Consider the following 11512-nt stretch of genomic DNA (forward strand, 5'->3'; position numbering starts at 1 on the left):
TTGCATGTGTTTTATGTTTTTATACAAATTTCAATGAAGTATCACCGAGTTTGCAAAAATTTGAATGAAATATCGCCGAACCCGCAACGACTTGTGGGCCAACGACTAGAAACAAAGTAATCCTCAGAGACCAATCTAACGCCGATTCACCCTCAGACGGCTCTTTTTCGATAACCGGGGGGCCGAACGGCTAGAGATGCCCTAAGTTCGCAGGCTTGGTGGAGCAGGACCACCCGTTCGATCACACGCTATTACTCCTCGTAGCAAAAAGCAACGGGCAGAATTCGCTGAAACCGAAAACGCTCCACCGTTGCCCATAGGGAAACATATACGCCAGCCCTTTGTCGAAAAAAAAACTATGCCAGCCCAACGCGAGTCGCCTTCACACCGCGAGAGACGTGATGGTTGCAGCACGCCTAAACCCAAAATTCGAAATCCCCCAACCGTGCGAAATTACGAGACAGCCCCTGGCCACCCGCAGCGCTCCCAACGGTCGGACGAATCCGGCCGTCCACGCGCACCCCGGCGCTCGGTCACACCCGTCGAAACCTGAATCCCCTCCCAGCCCTGGCCGCACCGCAGACCTAGGAGGGTAGAACCGTCCGACGCAAAAGTCTCTCTCACCTTATATCTCGGCCGAATCCCCCAACGCCGCCCGCATTCGAAAACCTTCCTCGCGAAACCCCAGCCCCGCTCCTCCGCTCCACCCCCCACCTCCCCTGGTCCCTCGCGAGAGCAGGTCCGGGTCGCGTCTCCGGCGGCGGAGAAGCAAGACAAGGGCGGCGGAGATGTCGGTCAGCAACATAGGGATGATGGACGGCGCCTACTTCGTGGGGCGGAACGAGATCCTCGCCTGGATCAACACTACCCTGCAGCTCGGCCTCGCCAAGGTCGAGGAGGTACGTTCGGATCTCCCCCCTCCCCTCTCCACCTCGTCTTCCAATGGCCTGTTCGTCCCCCGATCCGTGCGGTTTTGCTGGATCTGCGGGCGCGATTTCGGTTCGGTTCGTTGCGTTTCGGGATGCTCACACGGCGCGCGGCCGGAATTCTCGTGTGTGTGCAGGCGGCGTCGGGCGCGGTGGCGTGCCAGCTCATGGACGCGGCGCACCCCGGGGCGGTGCCCATGCACAAGGTCAACTTCGACGCCAAGAACGAGTACGACATGATCCAGAACTACAAGGTCCTGCAGGATGTGTTCAACAAGCTGAAGATCACCAAGGTGCGCTCCCATTTCTTCTTCCCCTCTCGCGAGCGAATTTATGTGGCGTTAGTTGTATTGCTCATGCCGCCAGATTACTCCGCACACGAGGATGCACTAACAATTTGTAGGTTATCAGTTAATTGTGGAGTTGTGGTCACCAGAATTCTATATACAGACACTGAGCCATGAGTTCGGCAATTGGCTAGTAATTTGATGGGTATATGTAGTTTTGTTGATTGTGAAAGTGAACGGTCGAGACATCACATTTTTAGGCTGTTCAAAATACGGATCTGAATAGAAGGTTCTCTAAATAAATAGTGTTTTTTGCTGTGTGGAGAATTGCCATGTGTTGTCAGAACCGCGTGAAAACTGAAATTCAGTCCTTTTTAACTTTGAAGCACATGAGCAGTCTGGATTCTTATTGAGGATATCCTTACTTGTTAAGTACTTCCATAGGGACTATTAGTGTAACTGAATTTTATATAAAAATATATATATCTGAATATGTAAACTGTGTACAACCTACATAAATGGTGTTTGTCATCAGAACTGTGTGAAAACTGAAATTCAACCCTTTTGAGCAATCTGGATTACCATTGAGCATATCCTTACTTCTTGTTATTCCTTAGGGACTGTTAATGTAACTGAACATTATGATATTTTGTCACTGTCGCAGCACATTGAGGTTAATAAGCTCATCAAAGGAAGGCCCCTAGACAACCTGGAGTTCATGCAGTGGATGAAAAGATACTGTGATTCTGTTAATGGTGGATTCATGACCAGGTAGCCAACCCCATTCTTTCTGTAGCATATATGACCAGGTAGTGTTACCAATTGTGCTTATCATATCTCATGAAAATCCTCTGAACACGCAGCTACAATGCTTCCGAGAGAAGAGAAAGCAGCAAGGGTGGGAAAGACACCAACAGAAGGACATCAGGGACTTCCCAGGCGCCTGCCAAGTCTGCATCCACCACCCACAAAGCTCAGCCTCCGTCGCACGCAGCTAAGCGGGCCAACGGGCATGCTTCAAATGCTCCACAGCGGTGCGCAAAGCCGCCTCCAGCTTATGATGCACAGGTGAGAGTGACTTGGCATGAACGCTGAGCATAACTTTCTTGCTGTCTCTCGGCATTGCACAAGTCCTGTATTCTGACAATGATGCTTTGCAGATGACCGAGCTGAAACTCCTTGTTGATAGCGCCGAGAAAGAGAGAGATTTCTATTTCTCTAAGCTGCGGGACGTTGAGATCTTGTGCCAGAGCCCCGAGGTTGAGCATTTACCGGTAAGTAGCAGAAATGCTTAACCATTCTCTTACTCGGCGCCTGCCAATTGGCTACCAGTGTGTTAAAAAAAGCCTTCTGAACAAGTGTAAACATCATGCTTGTAGAGTACAACAGCAGGTGTCTGAACGTGTAAACATCATGCTTGTAGAGTACAACAGCAGGTGTCTGAACCTTGATCTATGTATTTGAAAGGGCAATGTTGACGATGAAATCTTTATCTCGTGTGCAGATTGTGAAGGCTATCCAGAAGATACTCTACGCTTCGGAGGACGACCCCTCGACGGTGGCGGAAGCCCAGGCAGAGATGGTGGCGCAGCAGAACCAGATGCAGCAGCAGCCAATGCTGAGCCCCATCCTGGAGGCGTCCGAGGCCCCAAGCATCACCCCCAAGGATTCTTCCGAGGAGAGCTTGAGGCAGGAAGCAGCGGCAGCACACAAGAGGAAGAGCATCTCGGACCTGGAGGAGTTCGAGATGGGGTCGAGCTCCAGGATGAGGCTCTCAGACGTCTCGGACGTGCAGCTGTGCGGCTCACCGTTGATGAGCTTCACCTGAAAGAAAGGAGGGACCGAATTGCAGGGGCTGAGTTGATGTCATTGCCGGTTATGACTTGTGGGTTTATCTTGTGTTGTTTCGTTTGTTGTTTGGTGTCATAATGTGTGTGCTCTTGTGGAGCTGGAGTTGAACCTGCCTTTGACTGTGATCGATCTGCCACAGCATTTGTGGCCTTCTGCAACATGTTATTATTGAATAGCCTCTTTTATGTAGTCACTGGTGTTCCTTGCTCTGCCTCTCTTATTGCAAGACGGTCTGTTTTCGATTCCAAAAAGGTTGCTGCGCTCTGATTTTTTTGTTAGCGGGTATCCCTGGAATACAAATTCTGTGCTGGTGCCTGAATCCTCTTCATCTTTCCTGTCCGCCGTCGTTGCATTCTCTCCGCTGGCATCATCGAGCTCGACCAACCTGCCATATAGTGTGCTGGCAAGACAGCTTTCCCATCATCAAGGGCCTTGTGCTGGTGGAGGGACACGTAGCAGTTCACAATAGATACAAATGCCTGAACCATAAGGTATGTTTTCTTTGAATTTAGTGTTTGGTGGCCCTGTGATTTTTTTGGAGGTGGGTCGATGCTAATGAAGATTATCTGGTGGCAAAAGGGATATTGCCAATGCACTCTAATTAATAAAAGAAGAAGCTCAATGTCGGATGCAAAGGCAAGAAGGCGTTGAAGTATCCGGGAAGATTTAACCTGAGGATTCAGGTTGTATTTTGATTATCTTCTGCGCTGGCGTCTCTCAGTTATCTGTTTATGTTACTATCATTATATTTACTGTCGTTTTCACCATTGAGGTTACATTATGATTCTCTTTTGTATTAACATTACTTACTGAATTATGTGTTCACAATACATTTCATATTATATAACCATCGAAACTATGTACAGGAGAAGACACTGAGCCTGCAAATACAGACATAGAATACTCCACATCTAGGGATTCAGGTCACACTTTGATTCTCTTCTGCATTCACATTACTTCTGAAATATGTGTTCACAATACATTCTCTATTGGATTTTATTAATGCTGTTTTCACTGTTGACATACACACAGGAATAAGACACCGAGGACATTCCTTCTGAATATGAATCTTCTTTTGAGCTAGATGATAGTCACACACCTCCAGGGCATGATTATGTCTTACATCAGGGAACTACTGTGCTTGTGGCTCACTACGCTTCTCCAGGATGTTCGAGCTGAAACTCCTGTGCTCCTGTATGTTTTACTGTTTTTTTTGTCAAAGTTGTCAGTTATAACGTTTAAATGCTTAATTTTTTTATTTATGTCTGAACCTTTTAATCCATTGAATATTTGGTATAATCATGCTTCTATATTGATAGCGTGATTATAACAGGGTTCATTAGAGGCGTCAAATTTCCTGAGAGTGAAAAGCCCACATCAATATGAAGAAAAGGAAATGTGAATCACTGATAGTTATTGAGTTCAGTAAATGAAGACAGTTCTATTTTCAGATACTAAAATATATTATCTCCGCCCCGAAATACTTGTCTTAGATTTGTCTCCTTATCTAGACGGGGAACTTTGTGCATTTTAAAGTTAGTTATACACGAAATGCAGTTGTGGAAGTTCTATAAGATAGCAGTTTAAGTTATCGTGTACAAGTACACAATGTGCTCAGATTATCTAGTGATGTTGGCACTTTGTTAGAACTAGCATCACATTTCCCTGATAGCATATATTGTCTTTTGCTCCGATTTACAACCAAAACATTCACAAATAAGCTTGAATCCTTATCAGAAACATCACTGCAGAAATATTTTTATTTTCAGATTAGCTCCTGGTCCTTGAATCTGGCTACCTTGGCATTGTCTCTGTCGTGCTTGAACACAAGGTACAAAGGGCTATAGAACAGGACACAGATACCAAAAGGAAGGATCATCATGGTTAGTAGCCCTCTCGACAGCGCATACGCCCCTTGTGCTGATCCGTTTGCGATGTTTACAGTCTTGGCGTCGTAGCCATATATCTTCTCAGTGACCAAGCCAACAGCAGGAGCGGCCAGTGAGGCGAATGAACCCTCAAAAGCCCGGTCGAAGGCGTAGATCATGGTGCGGTGCTTGGGAGGGACTACCTCCGCGAACATGGGGTTGTTTGCGGAAGTAGCACACCAGCTGATGGTGATACCCATGAAGAAGAGTGTGACGGCGTAGGCAAACCAGTAGTCAGTTGACTGAGGAATGACTGTAAGAAGGATCCATGAGAAAGGAATGCCCATGAAGGCGCTAAACTGAGCGCACATGATGCGTGCAGAATCGGGATAGTGCCGTGACAGGCGGTCTGCTAGTACACCACCAAGGAGAGCTCCACTGGCGCACCCAATGGCGAATAGGCTGTTCAATGCTGCAGAACTCCTATTGTCAAAACCTAAGAGGAGTTCAAACATGGAGGGTCAATATTCAACTTTCTTTTAGAGAATTTAATTTAGGAGCTTATCAGCTTGTTTGCCTTACCAATGAGTTCAAACCACATGGTGAAGAAAACTATGGCGGTCCAGGGCAATGAGCCAATTATCCCCTGCAACACAATGATCTGAAATGTCTTCACTTTCATGACACTCTTCATTGCTACCCAAGAATCCATCCAGATAGAGGTCGGAGGAAGAACATCTTTGCTGGACAGATGTGACCTGGGAAAAGAGGAGGATACCAATATTTATGTTTATTCATCTCTTCGCTAGCTTTGGCTCAATTACTACACACTTTAGTTAGAACACGAAGAAATCTACTCCCTCTGTCCCATAATATTGTGGGACAGAGGGAGTATCCTGTAAATCAAAGCATCCCTAATGCAGTCACATTGCAAGTTAACAAGCTTCACTGACCAAGGAAATCTTTTGGTTTTTTATCTGCAGTTACAAACTGGAAGGGACAAAGTAATGAAACAAGAGATATGCATCTTTAGAATCAACCTCATCACATATTATTCACTGCAGAACAAATCTTACAACTCAAATTTATATTCCTGCAAGTAAATAGAAAATCATGATAGCATCTTATCTGGCAGAATCATAGCATCTATATGATCACCAAATCACTGTACACAACACACAAAGGTCTCTCTCTGTAAGGGTGTTCTTTAGACTCGTTTTAGCAGGACTCGGGTACTAGTTCTGATTAATGAAGCCTCGCAGCATGACAAGATAAAATAAATTAAACAAACACACAATTTAAAAATTAATAAGGGGAAATACCTCTCGTAGTCGTCGTCATCAAGAAGATGATTTCCAGGGATTCTTCTTGGATCAGTAGAATACAAGTAGACAAGAATTCCAATTATGAAGCTGACAAGCGCAACCATAATAAAAGCAAGACGCCACCCGGGCAATCCCCAGTAGTCCTTCCCAGCCATGAGTGTTGCCACAATACTACCACCTATACCTCCTACTGCACCGATGAGGCTTAACAAACCAAACCCAGCTCCGCGTGTACCATCTTTGTAGCTATCCGCTATGAACGACTGAAGTGCTGGTATTACAATGGCAAGTCCAAGGCCATTTATAGCTCTCCAGAATGCAACCTGCTGAAAATGCTGGCTAACACCAACAGCCCCTGTTGATAAGGCCCAGAAGACAGTTCCTATTGCAAGCACTGCTGGGCGATCATAGTGAAGAGCAAGGATGCCGGCCAAGGGCGATGCTATCGACTTAAGAAAGTTCATTACAAAATTAAGGTATCCCAGGTCAGTGGGACCAGCATTGAAGGCTGCACCGACTTCCTTGTAAACTGCTGGAAGAAGATTCTCATCAGCACGCTCCATAATAGAAGCCAGATTGATGAGGATGAGAGATACGGAGAAACCAAATATCTTCTTCACTCTGCCAATAAGGAAAGTGTGTAAATTGTTTATGCTGTAGAATGCAACTATGCAAGGAAAGTTCCCCACCACGGTCGAGCAAATTACGCGAAATATTCTATTACACTCATGCCGGTATTTGACGAAAGTATGCACTATTACACCTCTGTTGTTGAACACGATTGTAATTTTTTTAAATCCTCTTTTGGTAATCTTCCTTTCATTTCAACTAATATACTACTATTATCCTTTCCCATTGTGTAGTGCCTGGTTACAGCTCCAGATTTTGGGATCATGGAATGTGAGGAATAAAAGAAGTCTTCCGAGATAACTGCACAACTCAAATTTCCTTCGGTGTTTAATATTTGTGTGCCTCAAATTTCTCACAGATTTCATTTAGATCAACTGTACTGCATACCAAACCTCATGCAGTTTCGCATTTGAACTGAAGATAGAGGAGGAGTCGACGACAAGCTTCTATTCCTTCACAGAAAGGCAAAACATAGGCATAACATGACGGTTTGAGATCTCCAACACATATGGACCAGTCTGTCATGAAAACTGGTGGTTTGATCTGGCTCTAGATGAGTTTGAAAATAAATTGGTAGAGAAAACTAGTCCACATCATTAGTATGTTGTTCAATGTTCATTGTTCAATTCATTTTACATGATATAGCTCAAAATATTTAACAAATGATCAAGCAATCTGTTCTAACTCTTTCACCAAAATTAGCTGAAGTAGTTGTAACTAATGATGATTAACTAGGTCATACTAGGTGGGTCTTCAGTCCGTTAATTGGGTAATATTAGCGGTGAGTTGACTAATTAGCACAGTAATAAATTTAGAACCGATTATAAGTTTGTGTGGCATTTATTATCACTATTGTGGAAAATGAAGAAGAAGCCTCTAGTCGGCGCCTTGCCAAATCAAATCGTGATTTTCTAGCAAATGACTGATGTGCTGGCTAATCAACATGTTAGTTCAACAGTTTAATTTGTCATTCAATGATAATGGGGTTAATGGGAAAGAATCTCCCATGTGAGCTAAAATGCTAATCCCTTGACACTAACCAATTATGCAACCTGAAATGAACATGATGGTTGCAGACCTACATACAAGAAAAGATCGAACTATTATCACAACTTTCTTGAGGAATGCAACACCTTCATATGGATAGAGCCATGAGATTCTTGCAACTGACAAATCTTGGACAGGGGGGAAATGGAGCAGTGGAAATCAGAAGACTACTGTTCGCATCTTCTCCATTGATGAGAACAATGAGGGTATCCACGCAACACCCATTATAAGCCAAGGTGACGACGTCTTCCCTTCCGGTGACTTCTCCTTTGGCCCGCTAGTTCTGTGTGAGCAAGCTGGTAGTGTGGTGGACGACGAGTATGGCGGCAGGCATTGCGGGTGCATTCTCTCCAAGTGAAAACCCATGATCTGCCTTTGGGGCTTGATCAGGCAGCGTCGACGTACGTGCATCGTTACCTTGTTGAAGGTGTTTGTTCAAAGATCTGCTTCGGGGCAATAGCCCTTGGTCTCACATCTGGTTGGATGAGCCAACATCAGCGTACGAGCGGCGGTTCCTTCTTGAAAGCGTTTTCTTGGAATGTTGCGCACAGCTTTGGTGGTAGGTTTTGGGGATGCTGCGGGAGGCAGGTCTTTGTGGATGGCCTCGAGTTCTTTCCTTTTACAATTTTATTAAGTTGATTTGTTTGGCATCATCATTAATTAATTAATAATATACAGTTGTGTGAATCAATCGATGCAGAGGCCGATGGTTTATCATACTTTTCAGGGAAAAAACATGATGGCCTGCTGATGCTCTGGGCATATCATTAACTCAAGGTCAAGCTAAAGTGCGGAGCACATCATTAACACATTGTTTCTATCCAAAACTGCGCTAGTGGTAGAAGGGAAAAGATAGTGTGCTGCGGGAAATGTCAACGCCAAGTGCACTAGTGCTCCATGTTGATACCACCAGGTTCCACGACGCTAAGGGTGAGGACCCGACCTCGGAGATCCCCTTGTGCTGTGCTCAAGAAAAAAAGTGAAGGGGAACGGAGGCTGACTTGTGCACTGTTCTTGTCCGATTGTCTCCAAATTACAGTGATGATTTTGCAGCTACTTTTTGGCCAAAGATCGACATTGCAATACCCACATTACCAATCCATGAATCTGACATCGAAGCAACACGCCCACCTTTCAGTGGACCTGTCATTCTTATTCTTATTCTTTATTTATTCATAAGCCATACGAGTAGATTGTTGTCTTACTGAATAAATAAAGTGCCAAAAAGGACCCCAAGATTCCTCGTTCTAAGTACTAGCTCGTATATTCAAGGTGGCAAATAAATAAACAGTATAAAAGCTTTCTAAACCTGGTCCAGCCATCACCAGGAATTCCATGGCCGCGGCTCTAGTGAGAACTTCCAGCGAATTCACATGTAAATTTGCTTGCAGCGATTCCGTCACAAGAACCGGCGAAGAAAAGCCCGGAGGAAGAAGAAGAGCTGAGGAAATGGATAGGTCACCTCGTGCTGGAGGATGGGGTGAGAGGGGAGCTGGGGGAAGAGCGAGCTCTGTGCCTCATCATGGCCGTCGATTCGGGCGCCGCCGCCGGATCTCTGCCGCGGCGAGCAGCGCGGTCGCAGCGCCCTTCTCTTCTCCTGCGGCGTTCCTTCTTTCCCACTGCGCGCCCCGCTGCTTCCCGGTGGCCGGTGCTGGTCACTTGAACTGAATCGAGTGAGGCAGAAGCAGGATGGGTAAGCGGGGGTGAGGATGGATGGATGAGTGACGCAACGCCGCACGCACACGGGAGGAGCGAGAGACCACAAGCGGCAAGGTGGTGAACAGATTTTGTCGTCCTTTCTTGCGCTACTTTGTTTTTACGGTTACTACTTGAATGCGCTGCTTAGTGCTCTCTTCCGTCCCGAACTAAATGTCACGGATTTAGTATAAATTAGTATACAACCGTATTTATTTTGAAAAGAAGGAAGTACTATGAACCAATAAAACTTATACAAAGACATTGATAAAAAGATATCATTGTAATTCGCGAGCATGTACTTATGAATATATCAAAACACCCCCGCAAAAAAAAAGAATATATCAAAACAAATATCGCATAAACTTACAACCATGAGCAATTTATCTCATGCCAGTCAAGCCGCACACACAAACATAATGCACACATAAATTCACGTAAAATTTGCACGTGTGTCAAAAAAATCATCATATAGTATTTTATAAAATTATGATTCCTCTTCAACTTGAAATATGCTTTAAATCATATATGAAAGCAAAAAAGGAAAGCTAATTATCACTTATTAAGCTATACATTGCTTGGCGACATGCTTGACTATTACACATTTGATTTCACTAAACAAATTGCAAATACAAGCATGCTACAAAAGAATAATAACAATGAACTTCTCTTTTCGGGGCACATCAAGCCACTTCTTTTCCTTTTCTACAACTTGGAGGATGTGATGACGCCACTGTCACATTCATATTCTGCCCACAAACCAGTCTCTCCCACTATCGCCCCTTGCCTTCTCTCATTGCCTTCCTTTTTGTCCTCATGTTGACCCTGCTATCACCCTTCTTACCTCCTGTCACCACCTCCCTTGTCCTCATGCTGACCTCTCTCCGACAACATCTCCGCCCACCATTGCCCTTATCACCATCTAGCCACCAGCGCCTCCTCGTACGGAAGATGTACATGAAGAGAACACCGGGTGGATATATCTTAAACAGTAATGGCAGGCGTGCATGGACCAGGAGGTGGCGGAAGCGCAATGGAGCCAATGCTGGCTTGCATCATTGGCTCAAGTGTGAACACATGTTATCAATATTTTGACAGTATCAAGAAAACTCTTGAGTACAAATCCGATTCTACAAAATATGTTCAGGCAGGATATATGCATATAGGGTTGAAGATGCATGCAATCTGGAAGCAAATGACTTAGGTCGAACACCTAACAATTTACTCCATACAACGACGACCAGGAATATCTGACACTCCCACTGGTAGCATTATTCTGATCCTGCTAAATTCATGTTAATGTTTTGTTCTTACTTGGCATAGAAAGGGGGATGTGCTGCAAGGCGATTAAGTTGGGTAACGCCAGGGTTTTCCCAGTCACGACGTTGTAAAACGACGGCCAGTGAATTGTAATACGACTCACTATAGGGCGAATTCAAAGACACAACTCTGAAATGACCGAAACAGAGTTCATTCCATATTGTGACTACAGTTACATGTTGAGCTTTGAGTGTAAACATATTTTACGAGTTGAGACAAATCCAAGACAAGAGACGCCAAAATCTTAAATTAGTGAATAAATCGTCTAATGCACAACATGAATTTGTAGTCAAGTGACTACGTACTCCTATATGTTATCAAGATTTTAGACAATGTTCTTCGTGAACATAAAATGAGACTTTGTAAAAGAAAAATAACCCTGTAAATTCAAGAATGTTAGATTATGCTCTTTCTATACCACTATACTTAATAGGGGACTCGGTAGAATAATCAATAACCCTGTAAAATCAAGAATCTACGCGGTTGAAGATATTAGATAAATAGCCCCCAATGGGCAACTTCCAAACACAACCATTGCTAAATTAATCTTTGCAAGAAAGGAA

At 44.5% G+C, this 11512-nt stretch overlaps 2 protein-coding genes across 3 annotated transcripts; one reads left to right on the top strand and one right to left on the bottom strand.

Annotated features, from left to right (window-relative positions):
* Nucleotides 1–649: 649 nt before the first annotated feature.
* LOC125556441 (microtubule-associated protein RP/EB family member 1C-like) lies at nt 650–3253 on the top strand. Its single transcript, XM_048719177.1, has 6 exons — nt 650–899; nt 1064–1219; nt 1878–1984; nt 2077–2281; nt 2374–2487; nt 2718–3253. Exons 1-6 carry the CDS (start codon nt 789–791, stop codon nt 3039–3041), a joined length of 1017 nt encoding a protein of 338 aa, XP_048575134.1. The 5' UTR covers nt 650–788; the 3' UTR covers nt 3042–3253.
* Nucleotides 3254–4703: 1450 nt separating this feature from the next.
* Nucleotides 4704–9737, bottom strand: LOC125556452 (multidrug resistance protein 2-like). 2 transcript variants are annotated; one of them, XM_048719184.1, is made up of 4 exons: nt 9397–9737; nt 6255–6878; nt 5515–5690; nt 4704–5428 (listed from the first exon to the last, which is right to left on the bottom strand). In XM_048719184.1, the coding sequence occupies exons 1-4, from the start codon at nt 9456–9458 to the stop codon at nt 4830–4832; spliced, it is 1461 nt and encodes a 486-aa protein (XP_048575141.1). In that variant the 5' UTR covers nt 9459–9737; the 3' UTR covers nt 4704–4829. The 2 variants fall into 2 exon arrangements, with proteins under 2 accessions (XP_048575141.1, XP_048575149.1); XM_048719192.1 differs by having other exon boundaries at nt 6255–6786; nt 9397–9535.
* Between the last annotated feature and the right edge of the window lie 1775 nt (nt 9738–11512).

Source organism: Triticum urartu, chromosome 1, assembly GCF_003073215.2.
Source record: "Triticum urartu cultivar G1812 chromosome 1, Tu2.1, whole genome shotgun sequence".
NCBI classification, from domain to species: Eukaryota; Viridiplantae; Streptophyta; class Magnoliopsida; order Poales; family Poaceae; genus Triticum; species Triticum urartu.

Excerpts from the sequence above, each read along its gene's own strand:
- LOC125556452 (XM_048719184.1), bottom strand. The coding sequence starts at position 9,458 with ATGATGAGGCACAGAGCTCGCTCTTCCCCCAGCTCCCCTCTCACCCCA. Across the intron at positions 6,879-9,396 it reads ACCCCATCCTCCAGCACGAG|AGTGAAGAAGATATTTGGTT; the intron begins GTGACCTATCCA and ends CCTTATTGGCAG. Across the intron at positions 5,691-6,254 it reads GATGACGACGACTACGAGAG|GTCACATCTGTCCAGCAAAG; the intron begins GTATTTCCCCTT and ends CTCTTTTCCCAG.
- LOC125556441 (XM_048719177.1), top strand. The coding sequence starts at position 789 with ATGTCGGTCAGCAACATAGGGATGATGGACGGCGCCTACTTCGTGGGG. Across the intron at positions 1,220-1,877 it reads ACAAGCTGAAGATCACCAAG|CACATTGAGGTTAATAAGCT; the intron begins GTGCGCTCCCAT and ends TCACTGTCGCAG. Across the intron at positions 2,488-2,717 it reads CCGAGGTTGAGCATTTACCG|ATTGTGAAGGCTATCCAGAA; the intron begins GTAAGTAGCAGA and ends TCTCGTGTGCAG.